Source organism: Nuphar pumila, chromosome 8, assembly GCF_984573655.1.
Source record: "Nuphar pumila chromosome 8, dmNupPumi1.hap1.1, whole genome shotgun sequence".
Taxonomy (NCBI): domain Eukaryota; kingdom Viridiplantae; phylum Streptophyta; class Magnoliopsida; order Nymphaeales; family Nymphaeaceae; genus Nuphar; species Nuphar pumila.
In genome coordinates, this window is record NC_143256.1 from 7,510,340 (window position 1) to 7,530,928 (window position 20,589).

Consider the following 20,589-nt stretch of genomic DNA (forward strand, 5'->3'; position numbering starts at 1 on the left):
ATTTTTTTTTATGACAAGGAACCCTTGCCGAAGCGAGGAAAACCCAGGGTGTATTTGCTGTTTTCACTCACACGATTTTGAGATTTCAATTCCAAAGGCCAAACAGCTCATTGTCAGCAATGCAGAAACCCAAGAGAAATAGATGATATAGCAAGACTCCCATCGGCAAACACATCTTTCTTTTTTTGAAAGGCAAGCTAGGATTAGGCAGACCCCCACCAGTTACACAACATACCATTAGGTTTTGAACTTGCAACGTCCCAACTCATGATGACGTTCACTAACAGATCCTACCAAACAAGTTTTAAGGAAACGTTTAGTAGACTAAAATTTATATTAAAAAAAATACTTCATAAAAAACTCAGGTAAGGATTGAATTGTATCAAACTCAGTATCAAATTGCAGCCTTGAATTAAAATCACACAGTTCCCATACCGTAACTCTATTTCATAGAATTATATATGACTATTTTCCACCTCATTTTATAAAATTAGAAACAAATTAAACCCACATATACTATTTGCTGACTCGGTCTTTTGAATGTAAAACCTTTTTAATCATGTATTCATTATTTAACAATTTAACTTTTGGTGGGTTTTGCAATTTGGTAACCATGTTCTGGCTTCTGATTGTACTTTGAAATGCCTTTATGTACCACAGAGGATAACTATACCATTCAGATCCAGGATTTCTAGTTGTTAATGGAGACCAAAAGCATCGTTAGATTTAACAAAAACATCCCGTGAAAATTCTAAAATGTTGACACAAGGTTGCACAAGGGGAACTTACTGGAGCAACCAAAAATGGTTATCAACCTTTGAAATGCCGAGCCCCAAAGGGGTTTGGCCTAGTGGGATGGGATTTAGGCCTCTAGGCAGGTGATCTAGGTTCAAATCCCATGGGCGTTACACCTTGTGCAAGCCGAAGTATGGTAACTCCCTGGGGGCAAGGGGTAAGCCCACAAAGTTTTATGCTGCCAGAACACTGACCATAAGTACGGCAGGCAAAGCCAGTGCAGCTAGGTCTCTGATCCTGGGGGTGGTTTTTCCGTGTAAATATAAAGAAAAACCTTTGAAATACCTTAATTGTGAAAAAAAAAGGCATCCAAAATAAAATATATAGAGATTAAGAAGTTACTACACTTGTAACACTTATGGAGATTCGACAGTAGGAACTAAGCGGTTTAACCAACAGATATCTAAGTGAAAAGAGACAAAGATATGACAAGTTTTAAAAGTATTACAGTTGTTTCCAAGCACGACAGCACCTGTAAACAAATCGGACCTGCAGCTTTAGATGTTAGCCTTTGAAGATAAAGGATTTGGCAAACATCCATGTTAGTCTTTCAGCTGGATACCGGATTGTGTGACTCCACATCATCTGTGTAACAAAGATGAAAAAGCAGGGCATTCCTCAGTCTTTATGTCATTAAACAAATAGCGCTACCTGGTAAGTTCACTGAACCATTACTGAAGAGGTATAGAATGCCAAGGATTTGAGAAATGCTGAGCTTAATTGCATTGATAATGTATCCAAGCATGTATTAGAATACACTGTTGTCTACTTGTATATCTAGCACAGTGTCCTATTCCAAACTAGGAGCTGCTTTGAGCTAAATGAGGATTCATTAACTGCAGTTTACACAAGCTTTCAGGTATCTGTGTGCTATAATTAATAATGAACAGCATAATACATTGACTTCAATTATTTGCAACCTAAGATATCGATATCAATTTGGAAGAAAGCTCACTTAGAATAAACCACTAAATTTGGCATAGGCTAAGAGATTTCCTCTGCCAAAAACTCTGCTAGACAGACGTTCAGCCGGTTATAACACCTGCAAGTATGTCAATCTTTCCACGTGCATAGATGGTGTAAACAAGACGAACTGCATCCATCCATCCATCCATGGAATCCCATGTATCAGCTACCTGAAATAAATGGTCGGCGTTAATCATCCTATGGTAAAGTAATTTATTGTGCATATCCAAGTCAAATAGGCACTTCCAAAACAGCCAATCTAAAATAACACATCTTAAGAAATAGCCATTGCAGAAAATATAAGAAAACAACATACACATGAACAGATTTTTATACCTTGAAACCTTTTCACTTAACTGATTTCTTTTTACTGTTTTCAACCGTCTACCAAAAATAATTGATAATAAGAGCTTTGGAAGGGTACCAAAAAGCTGCTGGTCAAAATAGGTGGCTTGGAAAAAGAAAAAAGGACTTATTTTTTTAAATATATCAGCAACTTCAACCAACAATATGCAGGGTATCATTATTCAAACATCATGTATATTATAGTATGTGAAAGAGAAAAACACACTCTTCATAGAAATTATTAATGCTGGAAAAGTGATTTTGCACCTCATGAATGCACAACTAAAATCGTCTTGGACATGTCATAGTGGAGAAGATCATAGCATCCCCAACAAGTATGTCAAACAAAGGAATAGTGCAAAGAAGCCATTGAAAGATGAATGAGGATCTGCACAACTTGATCACAGTTAGCGAAGAATACTAAAGGAAGAACTAGTGCTCAGATTTGTGACATTGTATGGAAGTCCATCACAAAAGAAACAAGATAAAGCAAAGCAAATTCTTAACAAGAAAATCCTGAAAATGCATCCCTTGAATGACTAATTTTGTGGGGAAACTTTAGCTTTTATCCACGTCTTGCTAACAAGGACTCTACTGGAACGTTTTTAACATGCACAATTCAGGAATCCATGATATAATGACAATTCCTTCAATTCAATATCCAATATCGAGTTCCATAACAAAATGCAGACCACAGAACCATGGCTTGACCAAGAAAGAAAAGATAGAGAAAGCAGGATTTTTCTTTGAGTAATTTACAAAAAGCTGCCCGACCTATTAGCTATTTATAAAAAGTTGCCTAACGTTCCGGTCATTACATTTAGCTGCAAGCTTTTATAAGTAATATTTTCAAAGACATGCTTGATCCTAAAACCAGTTGGTTGCCCATTAGTCAAAGAGTGACTTTGCTGATTTGTTTAACAAAAAACCATAAGATGACATAAGATCAGTTGCTTAATAGAGAAGACAAAAATGTTATTTTATACCTCAAGCAGGTATTTGATATGCATCCAGATAAAGTAGGTGGTTAGATGTAATAACCAAGGTTTAAAAACTCGCCGGGTCAACTCGTTGACTTGGTTGACTCAGCACGGATCACCCAGTTACTGGGTCAACCCAGATGACAGACTCGTCTTGAGCATAACCTCTCCCTGACTCGTCCGAGACTTGGTTGACTTGGGAGAGTCATGAATCAGGAGTCACTCAAAACTCGAACGAGTTTTACGTGTTATTTTCACACAAAAAAAATGGACAAGTTTTGTCCTTGACTTGCTTGACTCGGCCGAGTCATGAGTCACTAATGACTCAGCCGCGTCAATCAATGGTTGGCTTGTAATTATCGGAAAAAGGCAGCCTTTTTTTTTTGTACATGAGTTTTTAAGTTTTTAAAATTTGGGAAACAGGAAACTCGACATTAGGTTTCCTGTTTCCTTCTCCCTCAGTTTTCCTCCCAAGGCTGAACCCTCCCATTCCCACCAAGGCAGCAAGGCACAATTCCGGTGCACAGGCGGTGACCGGTGAGCTGCTCTCTCTCTCTCTCTCTCTCTCTCTCTCTCTCTCTCTCTCTCTCTCTCTCTCTCTCTCTCTCTCTCTCTGTGTGTGTGTGTGTGTGTAAGAGAGAGAAACAAAAGAGTTTTTTCTATTTGGATCAGGCTAAAACAAGCTCTCTCTCTCTCTCTGAAACGTGAAACTAAAGAGGTTTTTTTTATTTGGATCAGCTGAAATGAGCTCTTTCTCTCTCTCTCTGAAATGTGAAACCTGAACTGAATACGAAAGTGGTTTTTCTTTGTTCTTCAATTGTTATGTGGTGCTCAAGGATCGAAATGATTAGTGATGATCATTGTAATTTCTTTGAATTTTGAAAACTGCCATACATGGGGTAGGATGTGGAAGGAATCATGCATTTCTACTCTGACATCCCAACTTGAAAGGAAATGAGAACCTCCAACAATGTTCTTCAAATCACCAAAGTGGATACACAAGATCCACCGAAAACACCACCAAGAACCACAAAATAGGCTGATACAAACCCCACTCAATGGGCACAAAAGGAACACTCACAAATAAAAAATATTATTTTATTCAACCTCAATTCATGCAAGAAGCATTACAAATGAGAGGGGTTTCACACACACACACACACACACACACACACACACACACACACACACACACACACACACACACACACACACACGAGTGGGAAGCTCCAAAGAGCTGTTGGGAAGGCTCAACGGCTCTATTTAGAGTCGTTGGGCCTTCCCAACAGCTCTTTGATTTGACTAGTCAACAAGTGTTGACTAGTTCAAACTCAAACATTAGTTAGAAATAAACTAACTAATCCTAGTCCTAGTATACACACATATATATACATATGTAAATATACATATATAGATAAATACATATATGTTACATTATGTATATTTACATTTTTAAGACTTTCCCTCAAACTTACGGTTAGATAACCGAAAGTTTGCCTTAAATTGTTATTTATTTATAATTTTATACTTGGGTTGTAAGTTGCAACAGTTAAGTTGTTAATATTTATGTGTGCAGCAATATGGTGGAAAATACATGGCATAGGTACTCCTAAACTCTAATGAATTGTTGTGTGCATACTCATCCAAACATGTTCATCGGGATGTCAATGCAACTAGAGTACTTTTGACCAGATCCAGACTAAAAGAAGGAATAGATTGGCACAAAAAAAAAAACTAAATGGCCTAGTATTTGAACATTACAATTTACGTTTGCGAGAAAGACATAAGAAAAACAAGTATTAATTCAATTTCTTTGGTCAATATATTACTTACAAGTTACAAACATCAATGGGTAAATGGATCATGGAAGGAGTTCTAGATGGAGACAAGGTTAAAATTTTATATTTTTCCTTTATCTATACTTTATATGTAACGACCCCAACTCATACCTTTGAAAAATGCGATTTTTTTTTTCTAAGAGTTGCGGAAAACTTCTCAGAGACCTGGGGTCCCTACAGTTCCAATTTCAGTTGGATAACCACACACCACAAACCAACTTACATTTATCATTCATAACCAACCAACTGAACTCTTTTATTAATGAATCAATAAAAGTCATATTTAATGTCAAAAGTGAAATAGCAATTTGCAGGAAATAAGAAAAAAACTAAAAGAAAATAAAAGTAGAGTCACTCTGTCCGTAAGTGAAGCCGTCTGAAGTAAACGTGATTCTCGTATCCCCTCAAAAGCGAGTCGATTTCATTGATCATCTGTGTCTGGGAAAAACCAATAAAATGAGAGGGTCAGAAATCCGAAGAATTCTGCGTACAGGTTTCCCTAATGAATCAAATAAGAAAAAGAATATAAATAAGATTCATGTAATATTTTAGAAGGATACAATTATAACCAAATTATAAGGCAATTAACCATTCATGCAACAATAAAATAAACATTAAGCATGAGGAAACACTAAGTAAGTAACAATGATTATAATTTAATCAATAAAGCAATTAAATGCAAAAGAGATCAACATCATGCAATGATCCACATATAACAACCAAGTGAACAGGTAAACATGCATGAACTAATGCATAGCAAGAATATGCATGATTTATGTGCGATGCATGAATCCTTATTATCTTTCATTTAAGTTCCCCTCTTTCCATATGCATGTCCTATTAAATGCACAAAATCTTTAAATTTCTCTTTTTAATTTACCATTGCCCGCGGATACACCAAACGGGTACAATCCCCGAGGTCAAGTAGGGTTCCCGGGGTAGCTTCACACACAATTTGTAATTTATTACCGGGTTCCAAACTTAGCCCTCGACCGAAATCAGGAAACAGCACCATCCGTCGGAACCTTGGAAAACAACATCCAAAGTCGGGGACACCATGGAAAACAGCATCCACTGGCGCCACTTTCTTGGTATACCAAAACAAACTCACAGCTGTAACTAACACACCACTCCCGGGTAAAGTGGCGGATTCTCCCTAAAACCGTGGTCAGGAGAAGAACCTCAATATCGGGTTCAGGGGCAACAAAACGCACACGGAGTTTTTGTATCCTCACGGTTTCCCCTAAACCGCAATGTCCAAGATTCTCACGCTAAAGCAGGGACATCAAGGAGAAAGTGAATTACACTGTTCTTTACTTTCTTTTATCTGGTTATTAATTCATCTTTCTTACATTTACAAATTTACATGCAGAATTAGTAACATAAGCTTGCACATCAGCATGCTAAGCTTTTCACGGGACCACCGCCCGTGACAACATAGAACAGTGCGGTAAAACAATAATATTACATTTGATTTGTCGCAATGCATCAAAATAACTAAAACAGAGAACAACTGGTTCTCGAGGCTCACCCAGCCTCCTGATGATCCAATTTGATCATCACTGCATTGACATGCAAAAATCATGAATAACAGGCCATTATGAATTCTTTTCTATGCTTCTCAATGCACATTCATTTAGGATAATTTAAAGGTGTGCATGAAACAATAACATACATATACATGTGCCTGAGTTCACAACTTTAATTTAAATTTCATACTTCCATTCCATACACATGCTCATATCCCATGTATGATTTTATTTAGCCTATGCATTCATGTCAATGCATGCTTTAACATACATGTTCTTGTCACATTCACACTTTGATGAAATCACACATCTTAATCAGCATATGAACCTTCAAGTGGTGGTGCACGTGTCAATACATCAAGTTAGTATACGATATGCATAAAATGTAGCTTTGCAGCAAATACTTTGATTTTAGCTTAATGTGCGAAATGCAGGAAAACAAAACATATCATGCTCTTACACACATAGGTCTGAATATCAGGTAAGCATAAATATGAAAATTTCAAGAAGAACTGAACCTTACACAAGCTAATTTAACTCAGCCTATAATATTTAGTTTAAGCCTTGGAAAACAGCCTGTACGATAACAACCGAAAACATTTACATGTTTAGCTAAATTATGATAACACCCATAACGTTTGTGTCATACAGATTACGTGGGTGTATTCCTAACAATCTTTGCACGTCCATATGCCTCTTAATCACCTGGTAAATAGGTATGACAGGATGCATGACATTAATCAATTATGTTACTAAGACATTTAACAATTATGAAGCAAATGACCACTTACACATGAGTAAAAAAAAAAACAATATAACCACGCAAAGCTGGACTAACACAGGTATAATGTAGTCTTATTTGAGAAGCAATGACCCAGCCAATGCACTTGGATGAGGCTCCAAAACCACCAGGCTCGGCCTGTCAGGCCAGCCAAATTCGGCTGGGCTGACAGCCAGCCCACCTTAACAAAACCTTTCATATATATATATATATATATATATATATATATATATATATTGTTACAGATGGGGGCTGACAACACTTTGGCAAGTGCTGCCAGACCTCACAGGGACTGGGTATTGCCCAGCCGACCCAATTTGGTTTGGTTTAAGCCTAGTTGTTAAATACAGTAACCCAAGTTTTATAAATAAGAACTCAGATAAATATGTATTTCTAGTTCTAATAAAATAAAATCTCAGGTTCAGTGAGTATCAAAACTATAGATGTAATACGCCTCCGAGCTTAGCCTGTATGCATTATAAGTATTACTCATATAAGAGAACTAGTTCAACCCTGAAAACGAAATGGGGGCAACAAACATAGGAAAAATAAAAGAAACATAATGCTAACAGGTAAGTAGAGTTAAAACTCTCCTCTGAACACTACAAACCAAATGTGAATCTGGGTTTGGGCAGATTCTGGATTCAATTCTGAAACGCAACAACAAGTAAAAAGAAGCATAAACAACCAAAAACAGAGTGGAAACATGTAGGATCCAAAAACCTATTTACATATTAACAATTAAAATTTGCTTTTATAATTGATATCTGATCACAGGAGTGTACCATTCAGCATGTCTACAATTTATCTTAGTTTTCATTAACCTCAAAACATAATACAGAAGAATACGTACTTTCAAAAATTAGTCCATAAAATTTCCAGACTTCGGTATATAGCAAGCGCTAAGCCTATTCCAATACTTATTAAGACTACAGAGGTTTCACAGCAACATCGATCGACTATTAAACATGCTAAGCTTTATCTAGATGGAATTCACCAGAAGACATAATACCTACGCCAATTAATAAACAGAGGCTTATTCAAAAGGATCGTGTATGGGTATATCTCCCTCCATAAGGACTCAGAGTCATAGTTCAACAACCCAAAACTCCACAAATCAGCGAACTTAAATCCCTAAAATTGTCGATTTGGGGTCTCCGGCACATCAAACCCCCAAATCTGCCTCTCCCTAATGATTACCCTAAAATATTCCATGGAAAGCAAATCTACACCCTCTTTCTCACTCGAAATCAAGAGGAAAACCCGTACCTCTTGACGAAATTTTCCGGCGAACTCTCCGGCGATCGAAGGCTGCAGTCGCGAGGGTAGGGTCGGCTGGTGATGCTCCTCTCACTGCCGTGACAAGGTGCTCGCTAGAGGTCGGTGACGGCAGCAGGTAGCCGGAGCTTTGCCGGCGACTGAGCTCCCTCCGGTGAGCACGAAAACGAGAGAGAGAGAGAGATGGGAATCGAGGAAAGAGGCCCACTAGGGACCCCTTTTGAAGAGGAAGGCCCGGCGAAATCGGAGCCCCCTTCCCTCCAGCGGCTGCGCTTCAAGCCTCCCTTTCTTTCCTTCCGGCGATTTCGGTTAGGGTTCTCTCTCAGAACCCTAACCCCCCCCCCCCCCCCCCCTTTTCTTCCTTTGTTTCAAACATATCGGGCAACCCTTATCGGGTTGCCCTTTACTTTTTAAAAGGGCTGCTACAGGGGTGCAGTTCGGGTCCGGACCCGAGGCCCGTAACCCGACCCCCAAACTATATGGATCCACCAGTTGGATCCGAATGGATCCAACTGTGGATCCTCGGATAAATAAATAAAAATTTAAATTTTATTTATTTCTTCTTCTTATTACTATTATTATTAGTTTTATTATAGATATGGATATAAAGACCACTTTATGGATCTTAGATCCACATGTTGGATCCATTTGGATCCAAACACGGATCCAACCTTAAATACTTGGTTTTTTTTTATACTATTAATTATTTATTTAAATATTATAAGTATAGTTTTAATACCCCATGGTGGGTTATTTACGCATTCTTTTATGGATCCGGTAACGGATCCGAGGCCCAAATTTAGAAAAGTACTCGTTATTTTCAAATAAATTTAAATAAATAAATTACAAAAATTGAGGTTATTACATTATAATATCTGCCTTTACTTCTTTTTAATTTTTTACTTTCTATGTTTTACTTTTCTAAATTAAGTTTTATTTTCTTAATTGCGAGGATTTTTGAAGGAATTGGAGGAAGAGATCAACATTGATGAAGTTGAGGAAGAGAATGGAGATGCCGGTAGTGAAGAAGAAATAGCAAGTGCTCCTACTCCTATAATCGAGTCATCTGAGCATGCTGAGCATTCCCGTGTAAATTCATCAACGGAAGATAACTAGCAACTAGCAATGTGGAGTTTGTCGTTGTTATTTTGCTAATATTAATCACTTAAACTTGAAATTTAATGTTAAGTTTTAAACTTGAGAATTGTGTGATTGTGATTTGAGATGAAACTTGAAATCCAAAGTCCAAACTTTTAAGACTTAAGTTTGCATTAAAGTTTACATTTTCTAATGCTTGGATAGAGGAATTGGACTATTGGAGTTTATTCTCTAGTCTTTAAGTTTAATAGTTTAAGATTTTAATTATGTTGATTGGTGAATGCTTGAATAGTGTTGAACTAATGTTTGATGATGTGATGGGCCATGGAGTTTCATCTATTAGAATTTAGAAGTGTGGAAAGTTAGAATTGTTGTGATTTGTTAAATTTGCAGCTTGAAACTTGAAAATAAAAGTGTGAAACTGAAAAGTGAAATATATGATAGAGTATGGACTATGGACTTTTAGACTTTAGTTGTTGGCATGTTGCAATCATTAACCTGCAAGTACGCATTCTAATTGTCTAACATTTTTTAATTTTGGTAAATGTTAAATACTAAAATTTACTAGTCAATTTCAATTTATTGAAGATCTTGAAGTTCAATGCTTGTTTTTGTTTTTGTTTTAATTCATTGATATTGTTAGACTGCTTACATGAACTATGTTATATAATCCATAGTTGGAGACACTAGTTTAGTTGTTTGGTACTTCAATTTCTTGTTAGTAAATGGTTAAATGTAGCATAGTTGTAACTTAATATGATGTTATTTGATTTATTTAGTGATTTTAGAAGAAATCATGCCTTTTCTATCCCTTGTACAAGCCGAAGCGTGGCGACTCCCTAGGGACAGGACGTAAGCCCATGGACTTTTATGCTGCCAGGAGCGCCCGTAAGTATTGCAGGCAAAGCCAGTGCGGCTAGGTCTCTGATCCAGGGGGTGGTTTCAAAGTGTAAATATAAAAAAATGTCATTTTCTAGTTTTTTTTGTATTTAGTTGACTAATAGTACATTACTTTTATACAAAATCAAAAGTTAACAAAATCCTAACGAGTCATCAAGTTGACTAGCTTGAGTCACGATTCACTAGTGGATGAGCCGATTCCAGAGTTAATGGATTTTTGAACCATGGTAATAGCTCAAATGTTAGGCAGCTTCTTGTACATACTGTTAAAATATGTATATATAAATATATATATATATATATATACATATACTTATATATATACATGCGTATATATATAAGTATATATATATATATTTATAATTCAAATACCCAAAAGGGGTATTTGTGTAATTCCCATGTATTTTTTACTTTTTCTTTTTGTTTCTCTTTTCTTTTCTTTTCTTTTACTTTTCCTTTTTTTCCCATTTTTCCTTTTATTGTAAGAGGACCACTAGGGGCCCCACCTTGTAGTCGTTGGGGCCCCAAGGGGCTCCCAACGACTACAAGGGAGCCCCTATGTGGTCCCTTCCTCTACCTTTTCTCCTCTATAAAAAGAGGGTCCTTCCTCTTGCATTGTAATGGGTTTTTCACCCTCTTCTTTCTTTCTTCAATAATATTCAACTTATGACTTTTAGTCATTTTTCCCTTTAGTGGGTTTTGTATACACTTTTAGTGTTTGTGTTCTTGGCTCTTGGCTTCACTCTTCTAAAAGAGTGGTTTGCGTTATTGGTGCTTCCGCCCTTTTCATTACATGGTATCAGAGCAAGGTTAGTGATCGGGCTTCTCTTCTTTTTTGGTGTCTTGGGACGTGTGCGTCTCAAGCTTTTGAAGAAAGGAAGGCTATTCGGTACCTATGGAGCACGAATCTAAAGTAAAGCTCTCTTTTAAGCTCAATGGATCCAATTACCTTATGTGGGCCTCCGCTATGGAAAATCATCTAAGAGGTAAGAAACTTTGGGGTTTTGTTATGGGAACTACTCCCGAACCCTCTCTTGTTCTCACTAAAATTGAAAGTGGGATTGAAAAAGCGTTAGATGGCGATGAGCACATCAAAGCTATCAATGACCATCAATCCAAAGTTGAGGATTGGGAAAGTAACCATGCCAAAATCTTGGCATGGTTTATGAACAATGTTGACCTCAAAAATTGTGCCAGCATTGCTAAGTTTAGAAGAGCCAATAAGGCATGGTTCTTTCTTAAGGGTATGTATACCCAAAAGGATCTAACTAGACAATTTTTTTGTCAAGAAAAAATTTGTTCTACTAGACAAGCCGATATGAGTATACGTGATTACTTTAGTTCTTTAACCCCCCTTTGGGATGAGCTTGTTCTTCTTGAGCCCAAATGGGTGGCTCCAGAAGATATTAAGTTAAGAAGAGAACAAATTGAAAAAGGAGTATTTTTTCCAATTCCTCCATAGTCTTCGGCCGGAATTTGAACAAGTTAGGACATCCCTTCTCCATAGAAGTAAAGCCTTACCCATTGAAGACGCTCTTGCCGAAGTATGGCAAGAAGAAACTCGTCTTGGCATAAGTATTAAGAGTGATGAAATTTTGGTCGTTGCTAGGCCCGGATCAAATGTAAAAGCATATAGACCTCCCCACTTTAACAAAAATAATGGATATAGAAAGGGAGTGATTTGTCAGTATTGTAATGAACCGGGACATATCAAGCCGGTTTGCCCAAAGCTTAAAGGAAAAGTGGTCGTGGTTGGAGAAAATTCTCGAAAGAAAGAAGAAGAAAGTGTCAAAAAAGAAGATATCAAAGAAACTCTTAACCATATCTCCGAAGTTCTCCAACATCTTCTCAAGACTTCTTCATCTTCAACATCAGGAGCCGCCATCGCCTATTCTTCATCACCTCCAGGTATGTGGATACTAGACTCTGGTGGTTCTTTTCATATGACATCTCATAAAAACTCTCTTTCTAATGTTTTTTCCGAACCCATATCTTCTTATGTTTCAACGGCCGATGGGACATCCTTAAAAATTGAAAGTATTGGAACACTTGATTTTAAGACTTCTCAAAACTTTTTTGTTCCTAAAGTAAGAGTCGTTCCAAAAATTAATCTAAATCTTTTTTTTGTTTCCCAAATCACCGATCATGGATGCCAAGTCTCTTTCTCACCTAAAGATTGCACCGTGCAGGATATCCAGTCAGGGAAGCTGATTGGGCAAGGCCATAGAAGGGGTGATCTTTATTTTATGAACTTTTTGACCCTTCCATCGAAGTCATTTTGTAATCTTATAAAGGATAAAAGTATTGGAGTTTGGCATGAGAGACTTGGTCATCCAAATTTTGTAAAGATGTTTCTTTTTGGTTTTTTGAACAATACTTGTAAAGTCAAACACATGACTTGTAAAGATTGCATTTTTGGGAAATCTAAAGCTATTCAATTTCCTCAAAGAAATTATGTCATCACTCGGCCTTTTGAACTTGTTCATTCCGATGTATATGGACCTTCCCCTATTTTATCCAAATGAGGCTTTTCATACTATGTGGTCTTTATTGATGATTTCACTCGATTTACATGGATTTACTTCTTGAGTCGCAAATCCGAAGTTTTCTCCTTTTTTAAAGAATTTCATGCAATGTTTATAAAACCATTTTTAGGAAACCTATCCATTCTTAGATCCGATTCGAGAGGCGAATATATGTCCAATGAATTTTAAATCTATTTGAAAGAAAATGGTATTTGTCATCAACCTTCTTGTCTAAACACTCCGCAACAAAATGGTATTGCGGAAAGAAAGCATAGACACATAATAGAAACCACAAGAACTTTATTAATTTCAAAGAACATTCCAAAATCCTTTTGGGCTGAAGCGGTTCTAACCTCAACATATCTTATCAATAGAACTCCTTCATCTTCTTTGAAAAATCTTTCTCCATTTGAAAAACTTTACAATATGTCTCCCGATTATAAAAGACTAAGAATTTTCGGGTGTAAATGCTTTGTTCTAACTCACAAAAATGATAAACTTTCTTCAAGGGCAATTGAATGTATTTTCTTAAGATATGGCGAAAAATAAAAAGGTTATCGATGTTTTGACTTATTCAAAAACAAACTTTATATCTCAAAAGATGTCACGTTCTTAGACGAAGAAAATGGTTTTTCGCATAAACTAAATGAAAATATTGATTACTCCTTTTTATTTGACTTGTTACCCCAAGAAAAGGTTATAGATGATCATGTTGAATCTAGTGAAACTCTCGTAGAAGATCATTTTGAACCTCCAAATGATGGGCAACATGACCAACATGAAAATTTAGAAGAAAATATACCAAGTCAAACACAAGTTTACTCTAGAAGGAATGAAAATAATCCTCCTTGTGCCCTTGACAAATTCTCTCAAAACGAGTCCGTTGAAGAAGCCTCTCAAAGAAGATCAAATCGTATTTCTAAAATACCAAATAGATTTGTATCTTATGATTCTTTTTCTCCAAATTTTCAAGCATGTTTGCTAGCCCTTCATTCATTCCATGAATCATCTCATTATAATGATGCTAAACAATATGCTCATTGGAATAAAGCAATGGAACTTGAACTTAATGCACTTAAAAAAGCACAAACTTGGGAAATTATTGATCATCCTAATGGCAAGAAACCCATTAGATGTAGATGTGTTTTCAAAGTAAAAACTAAGAGTGATGGCTCTTTAAAAAGATATAAGGCTATATTAGTAGCCAAATGATATGCCCAAGAATATGGGGTAGATTATGATGAAACTTTTTTCTCAGTTGCTCGAATGACTAGTGTTCGAGCTCTTATTGCAATAGCCTCTATTAAAAAATGGCCAATTTTTCAACTTGACGTTAAAAATGCATTTTTAAATGAAAATCTAAGTGAAGAAGTTTATATGGAACCACCTCCTAGCATGAATTTAAATGGTAAAATTTTGAAATTGAAGAAGGCCTTATATGGTTTTAAGCAAGCTCCTAAAGCTTGGTATGACAAGTTTAGTAATTTACTAATCAATTTGGGGTTTATTTCTTGTTATACTGACACTGCTCTTTTTATTAAGAAAACAGGTGACTCCATTGTTATTCACTTTTGTATGTTGATGATATGATCATCACTGAAAGTGACAAAAAGGGAGTAAATGAAGTTAAGGTCATGTTAAAGAAAACTTCTGATATGTCTGACCTTGGATTTTTGAGATATTTTTTAGGTATTGAAGTGGCATACTCTCCGCGAGGATATACTCTATCTCAAATGAAATTAGCAGCAGACATCTGTACCAAGTCGGGAGTATCTGATGAAAAGAAAATGGAAACTCCTGAAGTTATTAATGCAAAGTTGAGACTTGAGGATGGCGTTCTACTTAGGATCCCACTCCCTATCGGTAATTGATTGGATCCCTTACTTACTTATCCATCACCCGTCCAGATATTGCTCATGCGGTTCATACTGCAAGTCAATTTCAGCATGCTCCTACTACAATTCACATGGAGGCCGTGATGCGAGTTGTGCGATACATCAAGAACACCATTTCCAAAGGGCTTTTCTCGTCCTCTTCTTCATCTCTTGAATTAACTGCTTTTACTGATGCAGATTGGGGAGAAAATCCCAATGATCGTATCTCAACTACTGGTTTTTGCATTTTCCTAGGTGAATCCCTTATTTCGTGGAAATGTAAGAAGTAGCAAAAAGTCTCTCTATCATCCACTGAAGTCGAATATCGGGCCATGGCAATGACAACTATGAAAATTGTGTGGCTTAGAAGTCTCCTCTGTGACATGGGCGTCCTCATTTCTTCCTCCACCAAGATGTGTTGTGATAACAAGAGCGCAATTTACATTACAAGCAACCATACTTTCCATGAGCGCACCAAGCATATTGAAATGGATTGTCACTATGTTCGAGACGAATTTCTCAAAGGAACAATCACACTACCATATGTCACTTCAGAATATCAGTTAGCGGATTTCTTCACCAAAGCGCTTCCAACTCCGCGTTTTTTGTTTTTCCTTAGCAAACTTTCGGTCTTCTCCCCGTAAAGTTTGAGGAGGCATGTTAATATATGTATATATATATATATATATATATATATATATATATATATATATTTATAATTCAAATACACGAAAGGGGTATTTATGTAATTCCCATGTATTTTTTTACTTTTTCTTTTTCTTTTTGTTTCTCTTTTCTTTTCTTTTACTTTTCCTTTTTTTTCCCTTTTTTCTTTTTATTGTAAGAGGACCACTAGGGGTCCCACCTTGTAGTCGTTGGGAGCCCCAACGGTCATAAATATGATCGTTGGGGCTCCCAACGACTACAAGGGAGCCCCTATGTGGTCCCTTCCTCTACCTTTTCTCCTCTATAAAAAGAGGGCCCTTCCTCTTGCATTGTAATGTTAAAATATGTGTATGAGTATACATATATGTATGTTGAAATATAATCCTTAAATGTACATATATATATTTATATATATATATATAAAGATACGTATACATATATATGTATACGTATCTCTATTTATATATATATAAATATATATTTTTTTTCTTCCTAAAATACCCTCAAGGGTATTTCTGTAATTTGTCATTTTACGCATATTCCAATTCGAATATGCATTGTAATATTTTCCTTTTTTCTTTTTTTCTTTTTCGTACCATATTGGAAGCCTCCCAATAGAGACGTTGGGAGCCCCCAACGGTCACAAATGTGACCGTTGCTCTCCAACGTCTCCTTTGGGAGCCCCCAAGGTGGTCCCTTTAAGGCTTATAAATAGGGGTCTTTCCCCCTTGTGTAGAATACTCTTTGTAGGAGCATTTGCTCCATTGTATAGGGTTTTTACCTTCTTCTTCCTTTTTCTTCAATAATATTCAACTTATGACTTTAAGTCATATTTACCCCTTTTATGGGTTTATGTATTAGCACATGATGTGCTTGTGTTGTTCCATTGAGTGGGTTTATTCGCACTTCATGTGCATGTGTATGGGTTCATTATTGAACCTAATATATTCAAAGTCACTTTCTAACATGTAATGGGTTTTTCACCCTCTTCTTTCTTTCTTCAATAATATTCAACTTATGACTTTGCCATTTTTCCCTTTAGTGGGTTTTGTATACACTTTTAGTGTTTGTGTTCTTGGCTCTTGGCTTCACTCTTCTAAAAGAGTGGTTTGCGTTATTGGTGCTTCCACCCTTTTCATTACACATACCTGATAAGATAGGCAGCTTTTTGCAAATTACTCATTTTTCTTTCTGTGACAAAATACAGTGTCCAACACTAAGCATCAATGCAACAATCTATTGTGCTTCAGAACCCTAATTGCTGACATTAGATCATAAGAATGATGACTTCAGATGCTATATCATTGTGATTTTCATAGGAGAAGTAACAATCCTAAAGCACATTGGTCATCCAAAGCTTGTTTGCCAATAATGTTACAAACCTAGGAAGGTAGTCATTCTACAAGGGTTTCTTTGCATCTACATTGGAAAGGATGAGATGGGAGAAACAGGAGATTGGTGTGAAGACATTTCCTACACATACTGAATTTCGTACTGTCTTCCAAGCCTTTTAGAGTCTATGTACAAGTGTGCCATTGGCCCCTTTAAGTATTGTGGCTAGTGACCATTCTGCTACATGTACCATGTGGTCATCCATCTTCATCGCAATACAAAATTTGTATTTAGTATAAGTTAATTAGGAGCAGAATATTTGAACAATATAAGACCGCTTAACAGTTGCCAAAACCAAAGCCAAAGGTATGGGTGGCAACTTGCAAGACTCATCTCAAACCCTTCTATTTAACGAGATGAACACATGCGGTTCTGTGGATTGCTTAACATATGAACTGATATCAAATGTGCATGCATCCAGGTCAGCTAGGATTGTTTAGGCTTTTTAAAGAAGCATGCCTGTCTACAAGTGTGCGTGCACACATGCTGTAAAATTTGTGGCCATCATATTTGTTTCAGCAGATATGTGCTTCAGGCACTTGGATCACGTCAGACAAATTGAAGCAAGGCACCATGCAATGACATGAAATGTCTATCATGGTGGAAAAATGAGCACACTGGACTGCATGTTAAAATATGTGTATTATCGACATTTGTAATCTCGTATATATTTATATTCATATATATATATATATGTATATATATATATATCTATATATATATATATATGAATATAAATATATATACTTTATTTCACCCAAAAGGGTATTTCTGTAAATTCCTGTTTTACGCATATTCCATTTTGGAATAATGCTTGTAATTTTTATTTTTTATTTTTATTTTTTCTTCTTTATTTTTCTTCTTTTTCCCTTTTTTATTTTTTGGCTTTTGCGCCACATAGGGAGGCTCCCCAAAGAGTCGTTGGGGAGCCTCCAACGGTCACATATGTGACCGTTGGGGGCTCCCAACGACTCTCTTGGGAGCCCCCTTTGTGGCTCCTTCTTATGCTTATAAATAGGGGTTCTCCCCTTTGTATTTTGTAATTCTTGAGGGAGCTTATGCTCCATTGTAATGGGGTTTTCACCCCTTCTCCATTATTCTTCAATGATATGTAACTTATGACTTTAAGTCATATTTTTCCCTTTTTATGGGTTTTATGTATTGGCACATTATGTGCGTGTGTTGTTTCCCTTTAATGGGTATATTTGCACTTTACGTGCATAAGTATGGGTTCATTATTGAACCCAAGGTATTTCAAGTCACTTTCTAACATGGTATCAGAGCAAGGTTACGATGGGGTTGTCTCTTGGTGCAACGGAAAGCGTGTCGCTCAAGAAATGGTGAAGTATTCATTGCTCTTCCTAAAGTATTATGCTTTTGAAGTTATTCGGTATGTATCCCTTTTCTCAAAAAGTATTATGCATTTGAAAGTATGTTTCTTGCATATAGTTTGTTCGTTTGATGGTCATGATAGTTGAATTATTTCTTTTCACATTTCGTGTGCTCATATATTTTGAAAATATCTCCTTCTAAATTTGGTGAAATCGTTTGTTGTCCAAATATAAAATTCGTGTCTATTTATCGAACTACTCATAGCATATAATAGTAATTTATGTTTTTAAAAATTACCTTCAATTATGTGAGATTTATAGTTCTTAAATAAGTATTTCATGATTGACCTATAAGTTAACTTTTAAAATTATATATGATCTCTTGCCAAAAAAAAAATGATCTTTGCTTAAAATTTCTTAACTCTCATATGAACCCTAATTTGATTTGAGTTCCTCTCTTGATTATGGATTTTAGTGCATTTTTGAAAAATTTGATATAATCATTATATGAGAATCTCTCACATCTAAAATCTTTGTTGAATCCTAAAGTAGTTCTTGTTAATGATAACTTATAAGAACTCCTAAAAAGTTTTTCAATGTTTCTTTTTTGAAAAATTATTTATGATAAACCATTAGGAAAGATTGTTTTTAAAAGGGAATTTCCCACATAGAATGCATAGTTCATCTATTGCATCCTTTTTTGGTATAAATGATTTCATTTTTCATCCTTATAAACTTGTTGGTTTGTATTTTTCATAAGGTTTCGAAATCTCTTAATAATATCTTTAAAAATGCCTACATTGGCCATAATATAGTTTTAGTTGTCCTCAATTGCACTTGTCAAGCATGTAATTAGATAATTAAAACTTGAGAATTTCAAGCATTGCTCTTTTTATAAAGTGCATACTTGCTCACTTTTGTGTATTTTTGTATTTTGTGCACATTTGCTTCTCAAAATATTTGCGCTTGTATGCATTCCCTCTTTTTTATGATATACATGCCTTAGTGCATGTTTGTTGACACCTTGGTGTGTATTTGTTCAAGTATTGTATGAGTGCTTTCGTGCACATCTTTTATAAAGCCTTGTGTGCTTACATGTGTATTGTCTCTTCGTAGACATTTTTGCATTATGGAGCCTTTATGCACATTTCTTATTGTGAAAAACATAATGAATTTAGATATTGAGTCCTTTTTAAATCATTGTAAGTGCTTATAGCACTTTGTACGTTTCCGCATATCTCATCTCAATCAAAGAATATTTAAAACTTGTTGTATGGGATTTAATCCCAAATCTATAAATTTTCAAGTACTTTTTCCTTGAGTATTGTGTTAAAGCCTTCTTTGTGAACCATTACGGTTCTTATGATTTCTTTAATTAAAAGCTTGATTGTCTTGATGAATTCTTTATGTTGTGGTCTTTTTGATACAAGACTTCTTTTAAAGATTAGGCATAATTCGTGTTTATGCAAAATTGTTTTTGATGGATTATATTGGACCTTTGATTCAATTTGTTAATCGGTCCTCTTTGTAAAAACTTTTTGGAAAATGATTCCTTATGTGTTTATTGCCCCTTTGTGGCATTTATATTTGTCCATCACATGTTATTTAATGCATCGTTTATTTGGCCTTATTATTGTCATATTAGAGATGTTTGTCGAGGTGAGTTATGGGCACCTCGTGTTGTATCATTTTAGATTGTCCACCTTCCATATTATAGATGGTTGTTGAGGTGAGTTATGGGCACCTTGGGACTCTAAAATGATTTGTTATTTGATCTCTAATTCTGAGTGTGTCACTCATTTTTTCTCTTGTGGCCATTGATATTATGGATGCCTCTATGTAAATGTGATGGACATATGGTGTTTGAAACCTTAAATGTTTTTAAGGTATATTTAAAATCAAGGTGTTTTGGGATTATAGCCCAACCTTTTATTTGTTTAAGAATCTTATGAGTGCACTTGCACATTTGTGATTCCGTATGTTGTGCTTGTTGTGCACATGTGTTCTTGTGTTTTTTCACAAGTGTTCTTGGTGTGTGTATGTTCACACATTTGCTCTCAAGAATATTATTTTATCGATTGTAGTATCTTGTTGAAGATACTTTTTACATGCATTTATTCCAAAATGTTATTGTTATGAGTATTCTTTTTTTTAAAAGGAATATTGTTTCATTCGAGGTTTTATTTATATGTTGTCATTACAATCTTTATTGCCTCAAAAGTTCTTTCCTTTTATGCCCATTATCTAGGTGTCATCATATGTAGACAAGAATTTTATTACACCTTCGTGTG

At 35.7% G+C, this 20,589-nt stretch overlaps 1 protein-coding gene across 1 annotated transcript in view; it reads right to left on the reverse strand.

Annotated features, from left to right (window-relative positions):
- Positions 1 to 1,494: 1,494 nt before the first annotated feature.
- Positions 1,495 to 20,589, reverse strand: part of LOC149829540 (protein HLB1-like) — a 96,515-nt gene continuing 77,420 nt past the window's right edge. The window contains exon 14 of the mRNA XM_090015571.1: positions 1,495 to 1,931. Within this exon, the coding sequence (XP_089871697.1) occupies positions 1,821 to 1,931 (111 nt within the window). The 3' untranslated portion in view covers positions 1,495 to 1,820. The remainder of the gene's footprint in view (positions 1,932 to 20,589) is intronic.